Source organism: Polypterus senegalus, chromosome 5, assembly GCF_016835505.1.
Source record: "Polypterus senegalus isolate Bchr_013 chromosome 5, ASM1683550v1, whole genome shotgun sequence".
Classification (NCBI taxonomy): Eukaryota; Metazoa; Chordata; class Cladistia; order Polypteriformes; family Polypteridae; genus Polypterus; species Polypterus senegalus.
The window spans coordinates 122,359,926-122,383,812 of NC_053158.1; the positions used below are offsets into that span (position 1 = coordinate 122,359,926).

At 36.5% G+C, this 23,887-nt stretch overlaps 1 protein-coding gene across 1 annotated transcript in view; it reads right to left on the bottom strand.

Moving 5' to 3' along the window:
- Positions 1 to 23,887, bottom strand: part of cntnap2a (contactin associated protein 2a) — a 986,203-nt gene that overhangs the window by 334,902 nt on the left and 627,414 nt on the right. Inside the window, exon 7 of the mRNA XM_039753312.1 lies at positions 8,039 to 8,303. Coding sequence (XP_039609246.1) covers positions 8,039 to 8,303 — 265 coding nt within the window. The remainder of the gene's footprint in view (positions 1 to 8,038; positions 8,304 to 23,887) is intronic.

Here is a 23,887-nt window from a genome sequence, read left to right on the forward strand (position 1 = left end):
TGAAACAGTGAGGTTCCTTGAATCATTACTAAATTGGGGAAAAAAATGACAGTGGGAATCATTGTGTGAATTTCACAAATATACCAAAAAGACAAATGGAGAAGAGAGTCCATGATTATAAAATTGTAGTTACCACCGAAGTTAACACCAACACCAATAATAATGGAACAAAATCACAAAAATAAGGTAACTGAAGTGTTGGGGATCTTTACAAACTCCCAAAACCAAGACAGTGAATTTTCAAATACAAAAATATAATGCTAAAGTAATAAATTGCATTATACAAGGGAATCTGAAGAAAGAGAATTTAAAGTATGGAACAACTGGGAGTCATAGTTCAAAGTTACAAATGAAAACTCTCAGACAGAACAGGTAAGAGGATTATTAAAAAAAAGAAAAGAAAATCAACATACAACTGATTTTTTCAGGTCAAGTCATCAGGAGACGTCATTAATCTTAAACAAACACTTATAATTCTAAGGTATTACAAAAGACATATTTTGTCCTCATTTTGGCAAAAGAACAGTGTAAACATCATTGTGGTAGAAGACCAGATATTGTAACAGCAACCTAGGTGTAGGAGAGTGGGGTATATGTTTATGGGCCTTTATGTTTATGGGCCATTTAGACACCTATTCCTCTGTGATGGGATACATTTGAACATAAGAAAAATTGACAAGTACAGATCATTCAGTCCAACAAACTTACCAATCCTATCAACCTAATTTATTTTCTCCAAAATAACATCAAGTCCAATTCTGAATGTCCGCAAAGTTCTACTGTCCACTACCCTATATGGTAAATTATTCAGTTTGTTCTTTGTGTTAATAAAATCTAATGTTTGTGCAAAATTTACTTCTAAAAAGTGTCCAACGTTCATGTTGAAGTCATTTTAACAATCTGATCATATCCTTTTGCTGCTTCTTCATAGAATTCCAGCATGTTACTAAAGTATGACCTTCTCCAATGTGAACCCATGCTGACTGTTCAGTAAAACTACTGTCCTTGCCATGTGTTATTCATTTATAATCAGTTTCATTAATTTAACCATGATGCATGTTAAACTTGCTGGCCTGTAGTTACTTGTATCTGCTCGATCACCCTTGTTCTTCCCTCCCTCCACCTCATAACTATGAATCAAGTATCAATTTAAGAACCCCTGACTGACTTAGATACTCCTTTTAATTTTGGTATTTCTTAAAACCCTTTTAAACTTCACAAAGGTGCAAAACTGTACCACAAAATAAAAGATATTGTCATGCTGTCTGTGCGGTGCGGGTAAAAAACTGGTTCACGACAAAGATATTCGTCAGGAAGCCTTTAATAATTATCTCAACGTTATCCACAATTATTCAACAATACATTTGCATTGAATTTAATGAAAAAGATGCTGCTTAACAGGTCGTTGCTCTAGCTCACAGTACAGAGCACTTTTAGGGTGCATTCATACACCAAGCCTGTGAGCAAACAACAACCAAAGAACCGGCGCTTTTACTGTGCATAACAACCAAGATAACTCATCACGTGTCACCCTGAAAATTAGAGAAGTTAAAACAAAAGCCCTGTACTTTTTCTGGTCACTACAATATTTTATTGTTATTCAACCTTTAAAAAAATTTTTTTGCCATTGATCTGCTTTCCTGCTTCATTTTCTGTCTCCCTCTCTGTAACAAGTATGTAAGTTTAATGTCACTGTGCTCTGTACAAGAAATTATTTTATAAAATCATTTACATGTGCAGGCCAAAGTTAGCACACAAGGGCTGTCAGCATTTTACAAACTGCTAGCCTAGCATTTGGAGAATGAAGGGAACTACTGTACTGCGAAAATAGGCATTGTACTATTCCTGTATGTTAGAGATGAAATTTAGTCCTTTCCTTTTCTTGTTTGGCAGCCAAGGAAGGGCCTACATGTGGAGAAGACAGTATATAAATACTTGGACAGCAGCCAAACACTTTGAAGCCGATGGACAGATTATATCATCTGTCCTGAAAATCCTTTCAGCACAGTGACGAAAAATGACAGACTATATAGATCAAGATCCCACCTTGGTATTGTCTTGCTATTTTGGCTTTCTTTCGTCTGTAATACCATGTAAATCGTCATTAAAGAAAGCTAAGTTATTTTCTTTTATGTGATTTTTACCACCGTATCATTATGGGAGGGATATCGCCTTTTACATTATATCTATATAGCTCCTGGTTACTTTAAACTCCGCAATTTAAAAGAACTTATTCCATCTAGGGAGCTATTGCACCTAAAATGAAACACTCTCTCTATCTCATCAAAACTGAAAGAGTAAGATTTCTTCAAACTCCAGTCCTCAGCATTTCTGCTTTCTGCCCAGCCATGGCCCATTACCTGCCTCTCCAATGGTCCCAACTAAACTGCTATGCTACACAAAACATGATTATTTACAAATTATAAAATCTATAGTTCTATAAATTATAAACATCAGCAATATTCTGAACCTATTTGGACAATTTCAACAGTTGTATTCATTAAACAATATGAATTCACTAAACTTCTATGAGTTCAAATAGCAAAAAGAAAGGATCAATGAATAACTTACAATAATGGCCAACCAGGCACATTTAGTACCAATTATTGGTAGTTTTCCTTAGGAAGGTGAATAAAAGTAATGTGTATGAAGGCTTGTTGACCAATGAACAAACAATATTTTGTTGTACTGAGGATCTCCATGCTTCAATGGGCATGTCTGTCTATAATAGATAAGCAATTTACAGCTTCACTTCATTGCACTTCAGTGCACTTGCTAAACAGGCCAAATAAACCAAAACACTCCTGTTAAAGACCAAACCTATAGAAGTGGAAGGAGTAACCTACTAGCTTTAAGAAGGCATATTGCTCATTATTGGTTTTCCTCCATTACTTACAACAAAAAGAAGGTGCACATTCTTAATGGGAGAAAGAGGCACTTTGGCCAACGTGGGAAGGGGGCAAGGACCTGTTCTGCAGACCATCCATGGGAAATCTTGCCAGGTCCTGGCGACATGGATGACATCACTTCTGTTTCTGGTGTCATGGATGACGCCACTTCCAGTATAAAAGACATCACTTCCGTTGCCAGTAATGTTGTCACTTTCGGCCCAGAAGACGTCACTTCCAGTTCCAATGATGTCACTTCCGACTCCGGGCTTTAAAGCCGCCATCTTTTCCTATTATATGCAGTTCTGTTTTGGACTCAAACCTGTGATCATCTTAATCACATTAAACCCATTTGCAGTCAAGACACAATATACAGGTGACTGCCCCAAACCTTTTTAAGTCTGTGAGCTGTTTTCGTGACTAATATATACAGTATATATAATTTTATCCTACAAATGTATTACCTCATTTTATCATGGAAATTACATGAACTAGTTAAGTAGAAACCTCAGTTTTCTAAAGTTTCATTGAATTATTTGTGATTTCTTCTTATTATAAACTATTTTCATATGCAGTATTTAAGTTGAATTTGGTATTTAATGTCTGGTGTTTAATTTGCATCCAGTGTAAATGATTTGATTTTTTTCAGTGATTTTATCTCTCATGTATCCTTTTGAATATTTGTGAGGGCTCTGCATATGGGATAGGTACTATGTAAATAAAATATATTATTTTTGTTTTTATTAAACTCCTTAGCATTGCATTTCATTCCAAAAAAACATGTAAATAGCATTGCATTTTTTTGGCATGAAAAATTACATTATTATTAAATTTCAAAAGTACAATAATGATACAAATAACAATAGTAATGATTAATAAAAATAATAATATGAAATGATCAATAATAAAAAAAATAATAATAACAGTAATTTTAATACTACTAATGATGCCAAAACAGTATATAATCTCAAAATGAGTCCTTAGTGTGGTAAATCTTAAAGCACAGTGAAAGACACAATCCAATGTCACAGTTAGGACAATTATAGCACGTTTCTTTTTGGATTTTCTTTCCATATTTATCAGTTTTTGAACAGCACATTGCACTTGTACGATTTGGATTCTGCTTTTTTCTGTTGGAGGTATATAATCAATAAAATGTCTGCCAATAACACCCTCTGGATTGATCCTCAATGTGTGTGTCGACCATGTCTCTTTAGCGTTAGTGTGGATGAAGGAAGGATATTCAGCAATGATTTGTTAGACAAGCTGGCATGTAAAGTTTACATGACATACAGTTTTGCCAGCTTTTTTCTTGTATAACATGAATGCATTCCAAATGCACTGATCCAGCAGGTGATAAAATATCTTTTTTTAGTATTTCTTCTGTTGCCTTTGCGTAATGGGATAGAAAGTCAATTCTTGATCTGCATGATATACGCCGCCCATTGTGCCATTGTAGTCAACCTTAGCACAAGCCTTCATAACTTGCTTGTTTTCTTTTGCCTATACAGTGACTGCCGCTGGTATTATGTACAGTGCTAAGAAGACAAATATCTTTCTTGTCCTTCCATTTCAGCAGAAGCACTTTACCCTTTTGCCAACCTACTAGTGCACCTCACTGTAATTTAGCTGTGCCAAAGTTTTCAGGCATGCCACAATGATTAGGATACACTATTCCATATGTGTCAGTCTTTGTAGCAAGATGTCAAATAGCTCTGGTGAAGCATAAAAATTGTCCATGGATACACAGTAACCCTATTCCAGCAGAGCACATACCAAAAGTTGGCAAAGATGACTTAACAACATCGTACGGATTGCATTTTGTATCAAACATTGTCCCTTTCCCTGTATCCCATTTTAGATTCACAAAGCTCATAAAGCTTTATGCCAAATATTGCTCTTTATGACGCAATGTACTGTATCCAAGACTGCCCTTATAAGCCATGAGACATTCATTGATGCTGATAATACAGTCTGGAATGTAAACACTCTGAAATTTTACTGCTATATTTTACTGGTATATCTCCCAAATTGTCTTCATTTTGGGTGCTGGATGGGTATTCTCACCAAAATCGTCATTGTTGGTAAATTGCAGATACTTCATTATTGGTGAAAACCTGCACTCAGACATAATTTCTCCAAAGAATGGAAGCACCAACAGCACTTTTACAGCCCAAGTGATTCTCGGTTCTAATGCTTACGCAAGACGCATCTGTATAGTTGCCTGACACTTGGGACTAATGCTTTTAGCATGGTTTTCACAGCCTGAGTAATGATCGAGCCTAAAGCTAAGGAGATTAAATAATAAAAGTAATAATACTAATTTTCATGTCTTGAATTTAGTGGGCCCTGTCTACAGACCACTGTCTATAACTAAAGTTGCCTCATATTTAGCCAATTTCAACAGCAATTAGTAATTACTGAGTAGGTCAGGGAGCACATACTGTAGATTATACCTTGAAAAATCCTCTTCTGCCATTGTTTAGTCATTACTGAACATTGCTGCCCAATAATGAAAATGATCACTTAACACTATCATTCATATTATTTCAATAAATCTGATGAATAAACAAGACAAACAAGACAAATCCAAAAATCTGCAAGTACTACAGGTTTTTCGTTTAGGTAAAAAAAACCCCAATATAAACTCATTTGAAATGGCATCACAATGTTTTACCTGTGACCCGACATTTACGCGATAGACATAGGAGCGCCGACAAAATAGCGCTGATTAAAAAGTGCCGTCAAAATCGCGCCAACAAAATTGCGAATGTTTCATTAAATATGAATTACTAGTTTAAAGCATATATAAGAATGTTTATTTTAGAAGTCAATATTATGAGATGCGGCATGCCATCAGCACGGCACGCAGATAGTCCTTAAGATCACACCCTGCATATGTAGGATGAATTGCAGCAAGACGTCTTGATAGATGAGTGTATTTGGACTTGCTGACTGCTGGTAATTACGCTTTGTATACGACGCGTTATGCCAACCTTCGACTGAGTTATTTGTTCATGGCATGCCATCAGCAGTTATAACAGTTATAACCTAGCACATAATGTGTATATAATGTACACGTACTCATCCCACTCTCTTGGCCTCTCTCGCGATTTTGTCGTGGCGATTTTGTCGGCGTGCATTTGTCGAAAACCAGTTAGCGGGGTTGTTTGCGCTCATTTGTCCGTCGGTGGGTCACCTGTTCTCTAGTGTCCTAGTGGGACAATGCATACATCTGTCAAACCACAACTCTGCCTGTCTCACACTGATGTGCCTGGCTAATGCCCCATCAGGACAAGTAGTTAACATATAAGACTGCACTACTAGCCCCTGCAGGACTGCACAAGAACATGTCTAGGACATTTCAAAACACCTGTCTGGCTTTCTCTTTAGACCTAACCACTCTTGTGATATCCTAATAGTTTTAAAAATAAAACATTACTTAATTGTAGCAAGACTGCTTATAACTTAGGGCAGAGTTTTGGCTCTGAGGCTAAGGATCTGCGCTGGTATCCAAGGGTTGCCAGTTCGAATCCCTGTCACTGCCAAAAGAGATCCTACTCTGCTGGGCCCTTGAGCAAGCCCTTTAACCTTCAATTGCTCCAGGGGCCCTGTACAAGGGCTGACCCTGTGCTCTGACCCCAAGGGGTATGCGAAAACTAACAAATTTCTAATACAAGAAATCGTATAAGGCGAAATAAACAAAAAAAAAAAAATTGAAGCAGAGCCAAATCAATTACTACAATCACACAGCTACCAAAAAATGTTAGACAGCAAAGCAATCTGCTATAACAAAGGCTAGAGATAAGGTTAGTGAATTAGCAATGGTGTGAACATTAGAATTAAACAGCTTTGTTGAATAGGTCATACACATCATTTCATTTAATAAACCAGAAACGCTTAGATTAATCTTACATATATATATTTAACTCTATGGCTGTTCAATTAAATGGGACTGTTATTTATCAAGTAATGTAGAATTACTACAGCAAAAATGTTTGGCATTCTCTCTTAGATCATGAAAAAAAACAAAGCAGGAAGATCACAGCATTATGTTTAAAGTTGTTAACGTTGGAATAAAAATGAAAAAAGTGGTAGGCCAGTGAACATATTCTCACACTGAGAACAGAAACAATGCCTTAGTTGCTAAGGAATACAAATACATACACACACACATGCAAACATGCACACACACACATACACATACATATACAGTACATACAGTATATTGTGTGTGTTGTCAGTCACGCACGTTTAGGGTGTCTCTCACAGGTAAGAGACAGACAGATATTACAGTGAAGGTTTTGATTGTAACACCAACCCTTCCATGGATTCCATTTGCTTTAAAATGAAGGAGAACTGTCTGAAGGACCAATGATATTTCTTCCATTTAGAACAAATATCACTGTGCCTTCTCTGCTTCCACCTCCTTACTTAAACCATCTAACCTTTGTAGTTTTCGTCTTTCTGGTCCAAGTACTCAAAAAGGACAGACGTCTCTGGAGAGCTATTCTTAGAAAGAAACATCACAAATGACATAACTTTAAGTGGATATTAAACGGGGTTAACCACTTGTAGCGTAGTCCTTCTTTTGTTTCACTTCTGTTCTTTTTACTATACATATACTGTATATTCCTTGTTAAATAGTTTGATTGTCAGACCTACTCTTGGGCAGCCAAAACTTGCCAAATTGGTAGGCAATACCTTGATACATTGATCTGATATTGCTGGATTTTTATTGTTTCTAGAATAATACCTGGGAATTCAGATCTTACTTTACCTTGTATGCATTCTGTTGAACATTAGAGGCACAAATATTTTCCCACTGAACACTTTCAATTTTCTTTAAAACATAAGTTTAACCAAAGAAGACAAATTGTTCAATGTTAACTTGCATACTCTGAATACACAAAGGCACATTTCTTAAAATAATGCTGTATTTTTTATGTCTTGAACTGAAATTGAAAGAAAACAAAATAACTAGCACAATAACTTTGTTTGCATATTTTCATTTCAAGGTTGTCTGTATCTCATATTCAAACCAATTACTGCACATTTGCAAAAGCAATACATGAATGTAAATGTCATGATTTGTTCTTATTTTATAGTTTATTTCTTGTAGTTTACCTTAAAGCATGCTACTCTCATACCTGAAGAAATGTCAATCCGGCTTTTCTTGGTTTGTGTAACATTAATATGCACGCTGACTTTGCCATCATTGAGGTCAATCTGAACCATTCCCAAGCCATCTGCTAAAGTGCAATACAGAAGTAAGCCATTTGGATTCCATGTTCGGAACTGGAAACTCACTGACATCACATCTTGGTTTGGATGGCCTGGAAGCTGCAAGTAGCTAGTGGCATTGAAAAAAACAGGTACTGAATGGGGTTCCACACAGGTGAAGCTCAAATTGCCCTGCAAAATACAAGAAGTAATATTGGCACAGAATAAGGTACTTTGATGATAAATTACCATGCCTTTAAAGATTGATTTCCAAAATTAATTTCATGGTCAATATTTTTCTTGCTTTTGGAGAAAAGTGTTCAGCACTTTCATTTTTAACCAAATTAAGCTCTTGCACTCATTGTAATCTCTGTAAACAGAATATAATGTTGTCAATTCATTTCTCCCTCGTCCATCAACATATTTTCTACCACTGAGACTCCCTAAACTCCATGCTAATACAGTACCTCTACTGAGTTTTTGCTCATTCGCATGGATTTTTCTTGTGTGAAAATGAAAGGATTACATATCATAGCACTTTAGAAAATAATCATATACTAAATCAATTCATATTTTCTTTCCTGTAAATTCTCTATTTCAGCATTTCATGATCATGCAATGGCATAAAATGTTTCATTTCATTAATTTTGAATAAAATAATATTTATTTAAAGATATTGCAATATATTTGCATAGTTATTCTATGGAAACGATACCTTTTAAAATTAAAATTGGGCAGATTTTTTAACATCCTTTATTTAATGCATGCAAACAAACAACTTCTCTTTTAGAAGTTTCTATTCATTTGCTTATTGTTATATCAACAATTGCCGATCTACCTGTTTAGCATGTCATCTGAGTTTCCTCATTTACTCAAGTTAATCTACATGTTCTTGTTATTTTTAGTTTCAACACTAAATTAAAATGCGTCACAATGACCAAATGTTTCAATGCAAAATATATTTTGGTCATGATAGTGCAATGGATATTGCTGCTACCTCACAAGTCTATAAAAACGGTTTGATTCTTGGCTTGGCTACTCTCTGAGTATATTCTTCATGTTCTCCCCTTGTGTGATTAGGTTTTTCTCTGCAGCTGTACTCTCGCATTCCAAAGATGTGCAGATGTGGCTACCTGATGGCTATAAAATGGCCTAATCTGAGTAAACCTGGCCTAATTCAGGCTGTTTTCTACATTATGTCAAGTTCTAAATACCTCTGACCTCTATTATTATTTTGTTATCTAGTAACTGTACTATTTTTATTATTTTATTCATATTTTACATTTATAGCTTCCCATTGACATCATTGAGCTTTGTTGGTCACAGTAGGTGCCAAGTGCACATGTGATATGTAACCACAAAACAGAAATTTTATTTAAGGTATCGCACTGTTTGCTAGGGCTTGAAAAGAAACCCCTCCAGGTAAATCAGAGTCAGGAACATTTAGGAGGGTTTGAAAATGTAGAAATGAAAACATGCTGAATAAAGGGTCTGTTTGGAGTAGAACTTGTGTCCAGTTGTGTTGGGGGTTTGGGGTGCGACATGACTGTTATCTGCATAACTGCTCACCTTCTTTGTCAGTGTGAACAACGGTAAGTCATTGGTGATACACAGTAATTTTGGTGTTGTTTAAAAAAGGCATTAACAGATCAGCTAAATGAGATATACTTATTATAATACATTTTTTAAAATTTGTAACACATTTTGAGCTAATGAGATTTACAAAAAGAATATGCGTATATTAGAGTAGTAGGTAAGAGAGAGCAAAGGTAACAAAAGAACAAAAATCAATTGTTTACAAGAAGCTCAGTAATACAATCTGAGCCAGAACTAAATGGCGATGTAGAAACACATCTTGAAAAGCATTGAAAAGTAACACTGCCAGAACAAGTTGTACCTTTCATGCCTGAAATTTTAACAAATCACGAGGAGCTGTATAAATGTGTGTGCCTTTACAAGGTGTCTTAATCACATAAGAGTGGGAGAAGTTTGGATGGTTATGAGAAGCTTGCATTACAGGTTGGGAGCAATTAAATACTAATAATCATAAAAACGGCACACAGTTTAATATCATTTGATCAGACTAAAACAGAATTTAGGTTATTTGGAGAAATAATAAATTGAAATTAGTAACAACTAAAGGAAAGCAAAAAAAAAAAAAAAACAGTTGTGGATCTATAGAGAAATTAATGGACAAAACAAACAGAAAATCAAATGAAAACATGGGTATCTTTTGTACACAGATGATATGAGATGAGAGTTCCCAGAAAAAAATGTAGTGATCTATAACACATATTTATAATGGACAAGTTAAGTTACAAGGCATACAATGACTATTTATAGTAGAATCAGAGGCAAAAATCCACATGATCTGACAGTAGTGCTCAAAAGAAATGCCAATTCCATAAAACAGTATAAAAGATTGTCCATTCAATGTTGAACCTGCTTAATCAAATGTTCATTGGGAATAGCCCACCCAAATGCATACCTACATAGAAATAGAAATGGCAACTAACTTCACACAATTTCTTCGGGAAAGTGGGAGAAAAACTACAGTACCCAAAGAAATACTTACACAAACAGAGTAAGAACATAAAAACTCAACAAAAGCAATAAATGGGAAAGGAATTCAAACCTAGGCCACTCAATCTTTAAGGCTGCAGTGCTAACCACTACACAACTGTACTGCATGTTACAAAAAACATACAATCCATGCTGAAGAAATAGGGCTTTTTACATCCACATTTTAAAAATAGAAAGCAAATCAATTTGTATAAATACAAAACATACATTTCAAAAAGAAGTCAAAAACTATGTTGTATATATTTCAGCTTAAGGAACTTAATAAAACTGTTTAAGGAAAAAAGAAGACAAATGGTACATGAACCAAATAAATAAATAAATAAATCATGAGAACCACTAAACAATTCCAACCATACTTTTGTATTTCCAAGAACAATGCTGACTCTATGACAATTAGGCTGACTTTGATAAATTAGCAGAATCAAAGGTTAATGATTTGAATTCAATTTGTGCGCGTTCATCTTCTGTACATGCATACTACATAAAAGTGCCAAATAATAGCAGAATGCATATTTACCAGGATTTCTTTTTAATAGCTGGGAAAACAGGTCAGATTTATTTCCTAAAGGGTAACATTCAAGCTAATTTTCATCCAAACCACCTGAGCACGCTCAGCTTCACAATTATAAAAATACTGAATTATTGAAGTTCTGCCTATCAATATTTCAAATTAAGCTTTTTACAGCATAAGGAAAAAAAGATTAGGAAATCTTATTCTCATACCTACCTATCAAAAATGTTTTTGAGCTAAGTTGGAATTATTTCTGATCCAGGTTTGCACATTTTATAGCATGCAGCTAGATAATATTTTAGATGACCCACATATTTCCATTTTGATTCTCTGTAAAGATGATAGATTGACACTTCTTATTTGGGGGCATGGAAATGGAAATATCAGGTTATATTTAGTTACCAATAAATATATTTCATAAAAGTGTATTTCTTAAACTCTTTCAGCTACTTATTTTCATTACAGATTTCCATCCATCCATCCATTTTCCAACCCGTTGAATCCGAACACATGGTCACGGGGGTCTGCTGGAGCCAATCCCAGCCAACACAGGGCACAAGGAAGAAACCAATCCCGGGCAGGGTGTCAACCCACCGCAGATTACAAATTTCTCTTACATTTTATTGGGGCAATGTCCTAGATTGAAAGTTGCCATCCTTGGCAAAACTAAGGGAATAAAGAACAGGAATAGTTATGACAAAAGACCATGTGGTATATGAAATGCCTTTTATTTACATTTAATGAGTGTCTATTAGTGACAAGGTCACTTTAATAATAGTCGAACAAACAGGACATAATCATTCATCTAACATTGCCATAACTACACCATTTTTTATTTATTACAGCCAGTATTAGTGCTTAGAAAAATAAAAGAAAGAGAGAGAGCAAGAGCTCTGATTCTCAACCCTGTCTTCTAGCTGCAAAAAGCTGTTGTTTGTTCCTGATAAGAAGAGACTAGAAGGGGTGGGAATCTCGGTAAAATTATCAGAATCTGTCTGTAATGCAAATGGAGCAGTTAAAAAGTTGTCAGACCAGTAATTGATGTGCAAACAGAAAAATAAAAACTGGGTCTCTCCCAAGTAACCCTAAGTTTAGAAAATGTAATGAATGAGCTGGCATCCCACCCAAGGTTTGCTACTGCTTTGTATTTACTTTTGGATTCTAAGAAATGTTGATACGTCTGTCATCCTTTACTAGAGAAAGTGAATTCCAAAAATGAAAAACTGAAAATCTGTAAATCAATCAGTTTTAATTCATTAAGTGAAATCTGACAAACCAATAATGTAGTACAGCTGGGGCCCAAATCTAATGACATTAAAATAAATGTAAAATTTTACAGAACTAAAAGAAATATTAAAAAATTGCTTTTTCTTCCACTAACCATATGTAAATAAAGATTATAGTTTTTAATTTGATTTCCACCTCACCACTGTAATCTTTTAAAACAAAGAATGCCAAGCATATTAAACTAAGTGAAAATAAAAGAACTAATTAGAATCATAGTCTGTTACTTTGGAAAAAACACTGTACATTAATACTGTGATAAAAATCACTTTGAATGAAACTATATAAAGAATGACATTTTTGCACAAAATAGAATGCATGTGTGACAGATTTCATTATGGATTCACTGAATAATATAATCCCCTTCAAGGAATTTGATATTGATGTGGTGTGAAGGCTTGTGTACCTCTATGTTCCCTAGAGCTATGCTGTTTAGAGTAGTGGTTTCCAAACTTGGCCCTGGGTATCCACAGTGGCTGCATGTTTTTGTTCCAACCATATTCACAATCAGCGATAACGATATAATTGCTTGTCTTTTGTCTGTTCTCTTATTCTGCATTCAGAAAAGCATAGCAGTATCATTTTTATATTTATAAGAGATTAAGAAATATTTCTATATCGTATAGTTTTAAATATTTAACTATCTTTAATTGTTTTCGTACTATTTTGCCCTTTTTCTTTGTTCCCTTCATGGTATCCTAATAATTACAATTAAAAACAAGCAGGGCAGACACCAACTACTTCGGCACCAGACAAAACTATTAAGTTTAAATAATGGATTAAATAACCAGAGCACCTGGAAAACCAGAATGAATGAACCAGGATGAAAATTTCTTAAAAAAAAAAAAAACATTAGTTCTAAGTACATTTTAGTTTTGCAATTTGTACATTGACCCCAAAGTACGGAAACTGAGAAATGACAGCTCACTTAATTAGGCTAGGAAGAAAAATCTGAAGTCACAATGGGTCACAGGACCAAGTTTGAGAACCACTGGTCTAGACATATGTAACCATGATTTTATGAGTCTGGCCAGATTAAAAAAAAGCACAATTTGATCTCCATGAATGTTCTTCTCAAACCTAAGAAAACCTTCCGAGGAATAATTACACAAGGGCTTACTGATGGAGCCAGCCCTGACAGTACTGTTTATCAATGAGCGGTTGATGTCTGGATAACCCAAGTAGCCCAGTAGGATTCAGTCCAAAAATCTACATAGAGTTGCCATGTGGAAACATTACCACATATGGGTGGGGTTTAGGGGCAATGCTAGTTGAGTGACAAGCAAGAATCAGACTGACCCAGGCATACTAGATATTGTCAATGGTAAATGGTTATGGACATGTAGAAAAATTCTTTTGGTGGGGAAATGCTAGAATTCAACCAGGAGGCTAAAAAATACTGGGTAGATATAGTTGGACTCGGTGTGGCAGTGGCTTATAAACTAATCTTCTTGATCAACAAAAAACCTGAAGGGTATGATTGTGCTGAAGTGCTTGCCAGATAAAATCCAAGGCATGAATTTTTGCTTCTGTGTTCTTTAGATTGTCTATAACAAACACCATAATCTGACTATAGTTGTGTTGTCTGCTGTGAGACTGTATGTACTGAAAACTTGGATTAAGCGAGAGAAACAGAGAGAGAGACTGAGAGAGCATTGCTGGACAGACTTTATAGATGCAAATAGGTCGTGAGGGTGTGCTGGGAATGATTAGCAGGTGCCTTTGTTTAGAATGAATTCAACTCCCACCTCCAGAGAAGCCTCTTTAGCTTCTTGTGAGAAGTCTTTGCTTTACATTGAGTGTATTCAATGTTGTTGCCTCTTGTGCATGATTTTGATATTTGGTATACCAAGGCACAGCTAATGTGTGGTGGTAACCAGTTTGGGAAAATGAGGCCTACATCTCTGCTGTTTGAAAGTGAGAATGCTTTTCTCATGACCTTATCAGACTGAAATCTCTACAACACACTGGAATGGATTGCAGCTGAATATGAATGTGATGTTTAAAGAATTATCACCATTACATTTGTAATCATAGCATGCTCTTGGGATAGAGTAGCAAGTTTCCTGCTAGTATGAGCAGCTCCACCAAGTGGAGGAGTATAGATATGCTGAGGTCATGCACACAAGTGAGGGTAGATGCAATTGTGATATTGACCAACAAATCAGTGCATAGTAGCTATTGTAAAAATATTTTACAGGATCATGATGGTGAAGTGGGGACAAAAACCATGGATGAAGCTCTTAATTTACTAGTCAGTCTACATTCCCACCCTCACATATGATCATGAGCTCTGGATAGAACATCAGAAAATTAAAACAATTTAGACAACAACAGACCATTCAGCTCAAAAAAGCTTATCAGTCCTATCCACTTAATTCTTTCAAAATAACATCAAATCTAATGACTGGAAGAATGACATTACGAGTACAAGTGGTTCTAATTAAGTTCCTGTGTAGGTTTTCTGCATTCACACTGCATAAAAGACGGAGGAGCTTTACAGTGTAGGAAAGACTCAACATTAAAGCTCTGCTTCTTTAAAGTGAGAGAAGTCTAATAATGTGGCTTGGGTATGTAGTTAGGGTACTCAATCTGTATTTTCACAAGATATGGTCATCTAGGAAAAGACCAAGTGACAGGCCCAAGATATGCTTAAGGAATTATATCTCTTTATTGTCCTGCAAGCATCTGAGCCTTCTGCAGGAAGGTCAGGAGAAAGATGCTCTAGATAGGGAGGCCTAGTCAGTTTAGCATGTTGGTATCACAACTCTACTAGGAACTTACTAGGAAAGCCAGAAAAAATGATGACAGAGTTATGTAATGAGTGACTTCCTTCATGATTTTTTTCTTATATTTACTGTATTTCTGAAAAAAGCTCAGGGCATTCACTCACATTTCTTTAAGTAAAGTCAATCCAGTAGTAGTAAGCAGAGATATTAAAGCATTTAAAGATCAATCTACATGTTTGGATAAAGAAGCAGAAATCTATTTGTCTGGTTTTGAAGTCCAATACTGCCAAATCACTTACTATGCAGGATGGCATAAGAAAAAGTAGTCCAGTCTAAGTGTCAATGGTATTAAGATTGTTGATAGTAAAAGAATAGCAAATGTTAAATTTGAAAAGTTATTTTGTTGTTTTATTATTACGATTACAGAATGCTATCAAATACCATTATTGCCCATTTTAAACTCTGTGCAGAAAATGGTGTCTGCCAGCAGCAAATACAGTGTTCAGTGTACCTTAACATGAAATAAAAACAGACCTCAGCTAATCTGTTGTGATAATTTCTTTATTGACGTACAAGGACTTCCATATGATCTGTAATGTCAGAAATGATCTCTGAGATATGGACAGAAGGGTTTCTTAGTTTCACTACAATGCTCACAGAACAGGTAGCATGCTACTTTTTCACCAATTGCTGAATGTGTATTTTGCAGAAGCACTTCTAGCAAGATGTTCCATGAAACCTTTATGTGTCAACTTGAAGGACCCCGTACAGACATTCAGTTACAATATCAAAAATACACTGTTCCAAAAACAGCAAGCACACATACAACCAAACCAACAAAACAAAATGTGTACAGTAATCCCTCACTATATCATGCTTCGACTTTTGCGGCTACACTCTATCGCGGATTTTATATGTAAGCATAAATAATATATAACGCAGATTTTTCGCTGCTTCGCAGGTTCTGCAGACAATGGGTCTTTTTACTTCCTGTACATGCTTCCTCAGTTGGTTTGCCCAGTTGATTTCATACAATGGACGCTATTGGCAGATGGCTGAGAAGCTAACCAATCAGAGCACGCAGTTAAGTTCCTGTGTGCTGATTGGCTCAGCGACAGATCGGCGAATTTGATTCCGCGGTGTTAACCAGGAAGTCTCGTCTCACTCATTCAGCATCAACCTGTTTTGCTGTGTAAAGAGTTAACTTTTGTGTTTATCTTTGTGCATAGCCAAGCCCTTCATTATGGCTCCAAAAAGATCTGCTCCTGCTACTGCTTCAGGGGCCGTGGCCAACCGCCAACGGAAGATGTTAACGACTGCCAAAATGGTAAAAGTTTTGGATATGTTGAAGGAAGGGAAAAGTTACACCACTGTAGGACACCATTACAGCATCAATGAGGGTATGATTCTTTTTATTTAAAATGTAGGAAAGGAATATAAGATCTACGGCCGCAGTGTCCTTTTAACCAGGGTGCAAAATGAGTTGTAAGTGGATGTAATAAGGCAGTAGTCTGGATGGAATCTGCTTTAGGGATTTGGATTGAAGACTGCTGGGAGAAGAACAATGGCGGTGCTACACAGTCGCCTGAAGAGGCTCCTTTAGAAGAGCTGTAACGCTCTCCTTTGTTGTGCAGTAAAACTAAACTCATCGTTATTGGACAAGTCATCATGCCATTGTTGGTGAGTAACCATAATTAATTTTCTACTTACAGTACTTAGTACATATACATACATTTAGTGTCACTGTGCACACATTTACTGTATACAATTTTTCTTGCATTGTACGTATTTATAGCTGGTGGCCTGTCTATCATAATGGCTGTAACATATGTGATATCAGAGACGCTCAATATCTTTAAAATAATATTTAGGTTTTACTGTATATAAACAGTGTGTTTACATACATAATTTCAATGAATCTTACCTAATATCTAAGAGAATACAAAGGGTTTATGCTGTATAACTGTGTGGGGAATATTTATAAACAGTGTGGGAGAGTTTATAAGGGATTAAAATATATAAAAATAACCATACAAATATATGGTTTCTACTTTGCGGATTTTCACCTGTCACAGGGGGTTCTGGAACACAACCCCCGCGATCGAGGAGGGATTACTATATTTGGAATTTTCACTAATATCATCTGATTATATTTGCTACTGTAAAACCAGGGTGGGGCTTACTACCATGCATAAGGCTACATTTTGTGCACTTTCACATACAGTGGTGTGAAAAACTATTTGCCCCCTTCCTGATTTCTTATTTTTTTGCATATTTGTCACACAAAATGTTTCTGATCATCAAACACATTTAACCATTAGTCAAATATAACACAAGTAAACACAAAATGCAGTTTTTAAATGATGGTTTTTATTATTTAGGGAGAAAAAAAATCCAAACCTACATGGCCCTGTGTAAAAAAGTAATTGCCCCCTTGTTAAAAAATAACCTAACTGTAGTGTATCACACCTGAGTTCAATTTCCGTAGCCACCCCCAGGCCTGATTACTGCCACACCTGTTTCAATCAAGAAATCACTTAAATAGGAGCTGCCTGACACAGAGAAGTAGACCAAAAGCACCTCAAAAGCTAGACATCATGCCAAGACCCAAAGACATTCAGGAACAAATGAGAACAAAAGTAATTGAGATCTATCAGTCTGGTAAAGGTTATAAAGCCATTTCTAAAGCTTTGGGACTCCAGCGAACCACAGTGAGAGCCATTATCCACAAATGGCAAAAACATGGAACAGTGGTGAACCTTCCCAGGAGTGGCCGGCCAACCAAAATTACCCCAAGAGTGCAGAGACGACTCATCCGAGAGGTCACAAAAGACCCCAGGACAATGTCTAAAGAACTGCAGGCCTCACTTGCCTCAAACAGTGTTCAGAAGCCATTAAGAAGGCTAACAGAATGTTAGGTTATATAGCACGATCTGTGGAGTACAAGTCCAAGGAGGTTATGCTCAACCTTTATAATGCACTGGTGAGGCCTCATCTTGAGTACTGTGTGCAGTTTTGGTCTCCAGGCTACAAAAGGACATAGCAGCACTTGAAAAGGTCCAGAGAAGAGCGACTAGGCTGATTCCAGGTCTACAGGGGTTGAATTATGAGGAAAGATTAAAAGAGCTGAGCCTTTACAGTTTAAGCAAAAGAAGATTAAGAGGTGACATGATTGAAGTGTTTAAAATTATGAAGGGAATTAGTACAGTGGATCGAGACTTATATTTTAAAATGAGCTCATCAAGAACACGGGGACACAGTTGGAAACTTGTTAAGGGTAAATTTCGCACAAACATTAGGAAGTTTTTCTTTACACAAAGAACGATAGACACTTGGAATAAGCTACCAAGTAGTGTGGTAGACAGTAAGACGTTAGGGACTTTCAAAACTCGACTTGATGTTTTCTTGGAGGAAGCAAGTGGATAAAGGACTGGCGAGCTTTGTTGGGCTGAATGGCCTGTTCTCGTCTAGATTGTTCTAATTCTAATTCTAAATTCTAATTCTAATTAAGGTCAGTGTTCACGACTCCACCATAAGAAAGAGACTGGGCAAAAACGGCCTGCATGGCAGATTTCCAAGACGCAAACCACGGTTAAGCAAAAAGAACATTAGGGGTCGTCTCAATTTTGCTAAGAAACATCTCAGTGATTGCCAAGACTTTTGGGAAAATACCTTGTGGACTGATGAGACAAAAGTTGAACTTTTGGAAGGCAAATGTCCGTTACATCTGGCGTAAAAGGAACACAGCATTTCAGAAAAAGAACATCATACCAACAGTAAAATATGGTGGTGGTAGTGTGATGGTCTGGGGTTGTTTTGCTGCTTCAGGACCTGTAAGGCTTGCTGTGATAGATGGAACCATGAATTCTACTGTCTACCAAAAAATCCTGAAGGAGAATGTCCGGCCATCTGTTCGTCAACTCAAGTTGAAGCGATTTTGGGTGCTGCAACAGGACAATGACCCAAAACACACCAGCAAATCCACCTCTGAATGGCTGAAGAAAAACAAAATGAAGACTTTGGAGTGGCCTAGTCAAAGTCCTGACCTGAATCCAATTGAGATGCTATGGCATGACCTTAAAAAGGCGGTTCATGCTAGAAAACCCTCAAATAAAGCTGAATTACAACAATTCTGCAAAGATGAGTGGGCCAAAATTCCTCCGGAGCGCTGTAAAAGACTCATTGCAAGTTATCGCAAATGCTTGATTGCAGTTATTGCTGCTAAGGGTGGCCCAACCAGTTATGAGGTTCAGGGGGCAATTACTTTTTCACACAGGGCCATGTAGGTTTGGATTTTTTCTCCTAAATAATAAAAACCACCATTTAAAAACTGCATTTTGTGTTTACTTGTGTTATATTTGACTAATGGTTAAATGGGTTTGATGATCAGAAACATTTTGTGTGACAAAAATGCAAAAGAATAAGAAATCAGGAAGGGGGCAAATAGTTTTTCACACCACTGTATTTAGAGATTGTTTTAAATAAAGAAAAAGGTATTACAAATAAAGACTAAAACCCCATCGCTACACAAATTAGAAAGGATGACAGGAAATGCGAGGCAAGAAACGTTGAACACATAAATAAAACAGAAACTATTTTCCTGTATACAGTAATTGATAAAATCTTGATGTGAAATGTATAATATGTGAAGACTGAAGTTCAAATATCAAATAAACACTTTCACAAAAGGTATAACAAAACAAGTGCACCTTTATTCAAGAATATATACAAAGAAAACAAAATTATTCAATCTACATGTTGCTGTCAATGTTGACATAAAATGTATAATGTGTGAAGAATGAAGTTCAAATATCAAGTAAATGCTTTCACAAAAGGTATAGCAAAACAAATATGCCTTTATTCAAGAATATAACCAAAGAAAAAGAACTTATTCAATCTACATGTTGCTGTCGATATGTAAAAACTGAAGCCCATTTATCAAACGTATGGCGGGGTAGAGGTAAGAATGGCTGCCTCTAAATCAAGAAGCAGACAGGCACCTCAAGAAGACACAAGGCAGCTCACACAAAATGACTAAATGTAAACCACAAGCCTGTCAGGCCAACTTGTTTCAGAGAAAGAAAAAGAAAAATTCAATGCCGCTATTCACCAATAAAGAAGCAGTGCATAATGTAAATGTAGAAGTCAAGCAATACAAGATGTTGTTCTAAATGTGTTAACAATAATCACAAATACTCAGTATTGAAAAACCATACTAGAACATGGGGAAATAACAGCAGTGACTCAGGATTAAAATTGTGAGAAGTGTGGAGTAGACCAGGAGTCATCCACAGCCAAGAGGACATAAAAGCAGAGCTGTCAGATATGACCATGATGACAAAGTGACAAGTGCTGCAAAGAGATGTCTAAACTTAATACAACAAGTGGAGAAAATAATGTAAAGGAAGTCCTAAGTGATTCACAGGAGTCCAGATCTTCAGCTGGACTATCATAAAAGTAATGCAAACTTCCAAATAAAAGTTTGAGAGAAGTAGGAAAGACCAGAAAAGTGGTGACCCATATCTCTTTCACTCTGCTAATTTGAGCATCCATTCCTTGCTTGGAAGCACCCATTTTGACTCCAAAATTCCTGGAAAAAATAACTCTCTTCAAAATAGGTTCTTGAACCCGTCATTCTTTGTGAAACAATTTCTGGTGGGCTTGATAATAAATAGAACTTGTTATAAGTAGGAGAATGTGAAATGTTATCCTGAGTGTTGTATAGCCTTATTTCTTTCTCTACAGAGAGCTAGAAAGAAGGAAGGCCTGGAAATACTAGAGGCTAAGGCTGGAAGAGACAGGCTGGAATGTCATTTCCTTCTTGACCAATCCATATGATACTGGTTTCAAGTTACTGTGGTGTTCTGGGTCTCCCATCTCAGTGAACTTAGCCTTCAGAAAGTACATATCAGTGTTGATGCCTGCAATCTCCATAAGTGAGGTTGTTGCTCATGGCCTTGATTAAGGCAAAATATTTTTTCAGCATCTTGAAGTCAGCTTTCAAAACATTCTCAGATCTCAGGATGATTATGTTGGATGATACCATGTAGGGAATAGACCATTAACTACTTCATAGTGAACTGTGTTCAGCCTAAGGTGATTTTTTCACTGACCCAGAAAGACAATATCAAAATTTTCTTTTTAAAGTAGATAGGATCTAAAGGGTTAGGGTAAGTCACAATTAATATGAAGACAGTTAATAAGAAGCAAAAAACTGAAAAGAATGCAAGAAGAAGCAAAACAAAGCAGCCATTAGCAGAGCACATCACATGATTCCTTTAATAAAAATTTGAATGCCCATTTTGTAGACCAATCTCCTTACTTAGTAATGATGTTAAAATGCTGGACTGTTGAACTGATTATTTTCGATTTCTATTAAACTCTTGTACGTGTTGTAATATGATGTACAGGCTCAATAAAAAAAATAAAACAAACAAGTCTGGAACATGCCTAACTTCATTAACTTTTGTAATCTTTTGGAAACTGCAACACTGTACTTTTTATTAATATTCAGTTAGTATACTTCAAAATTACATAAATTTGCTCCATTTTTGTTGTATTTATTATTTTCACAATTATTTTTATTTAATAATTTTGTTGCCATTTTGTGCATTTACTTTTCAAGTAAATCTTCCTTTCTTCAATATCTTCCCAAGATACTATGGCCAACATATTACAAACACCAGCCACTCACATTAAATGTGTCTGAACTTAGTACCAATATAAAGAAAAGACTTCTGAGAAAGAAAACAAAAACTTTGCTTTTAAGGACTTTTTAATTAAGAGATTCTGATTTTAGCACTAGATTTATTTTGAGTTCAAATTTAGCACAATCATTTATATTATAATCAGTTGGTTTTATAAGTACGTTTTTTGCAGCTCACCCTGCATCAATTCACTCTGTAAATCAATATTGGTTCATTTTTTTACATTTGTTTTGAGTATTTCTTGTATTTATGTTACTGTTTGTTCAGTTCCTTTAGAAGCTATTTTACTTTTTAACAGTTTTTGAGGACTTTTATTTTTTGGGTTCTTTAGGGGATTTTATAATACACTAGCAAAATACCCGCGCTTCACAGCGGAGGAGTAGTGTGTTAAAGAAGTTATGAAAAAGAAAAGGAAACATTTTAAAAATAACGTAACATGATTGTCAATGTAATTGTTTTGTCACTGTTATGAGTGTTGCTGTCATATATATATATATATATATATATATATATATATATATATACACACACACACACACAGACACACACACATATAAACATATCTACATATACATATATACATATAAACATATCTACATATACACATATCTACACATACACATCTACAGATATATATATATATACATATACACATCTACATATATATATATACATATATCAGATATCAACATATATATACACATATATATACACATACATATACATACATACACACACACACACACACACACATATTATATATTGTCAGGGATGCCAGGGGCTATGACCCGGCCGGGACGCCAGGAGGGACCGGAAGAGGGTCAGAGCCCGGCCTGGACCACGTGGGGTTCGCCTTCCGGGTTGCTTTGGGAGCCACGGGTCAAGGGCTTGGAAGCCCTTCCCTGTAGGGGCCCGTGGCCACCGCCAGGAGGCGCCCCAATGCCTTGGGGATTTGTTTCCCCAGCACTCCTGCCACACCAGGAAGTGCTGGGGGGAAGACTTTGGGCGGTGCCGGGGAGCAGCCGGGAGGACAGCCGACACTTCCGCCACGCTGGGGCGTGGCCAGAAGATTGCCGGGAACACCTGGGGCTCATCCGGGTCCTCCATAAAAGGGGCCGTCTCCCGTCATTCAGAGCTGGAGTCGGGTGGAAGGAGGACGAAGCTGTGGAGAGTGGAGGCGCCCGAAGAAAGGCATTGTGGCCAGGACGTTGAGTGTTTGGGGGTTTGTGCACGTGACTGGGTCTTTGTGGCCATTGTTTGGGGTCTTGGTGACCAATATAATTGTAAATATTGTGTAAATAAACGTGTGGTGGTGTCAAAACAACATGTCCGCCTGTCTGTGCCCGGGTACCGTTCACAATATATATATATATATACTAATAAAAGGCAAAGCCCTCACTCACTCACTCACTGACTCACTCACTCACTCACTGACTCATCACTAATTCTCCAACTTCCCTTGTGGGTGGAAGGCTGAAATTTGGCAGGTTCATTCCTTACAGCTTCCTTACAAAAGTTGGGCAGGTTTTATATCGAAATTCTATGTGTAATTGTCATAACTGGAAGCTGTTTTTCTCCATTTATTGTAATGGAGATGAGCTTGAACGCCGTGGGGGCGGAGTTTCGTGTGACATCATCACGCCTTCCATGTAATCACGCAGTACATAGAAAACCAGGAAGACCTCCAAAAAGCGTTGAAGAAAACATGCATTATATAATTGAGAAGGCAGCGAAACAATAAGAAGCGAGCGAAGTGACATATACAACCATGTTCATGACTTCTGCTACTTCGGAAACAAAGCACGATGTAAACCTACACTTTAAATTAAGTTCATAGACAGGCTGCGCTGGCGTTTGTAATTTAGTGCCTGCCCATATAAGGCCGTCCGTCAGCGGCAATCCAATAGCAAACTCCCACTAAATATTCACGGGTGAAGGACTGTGTTTATGGAGAGGAAGATG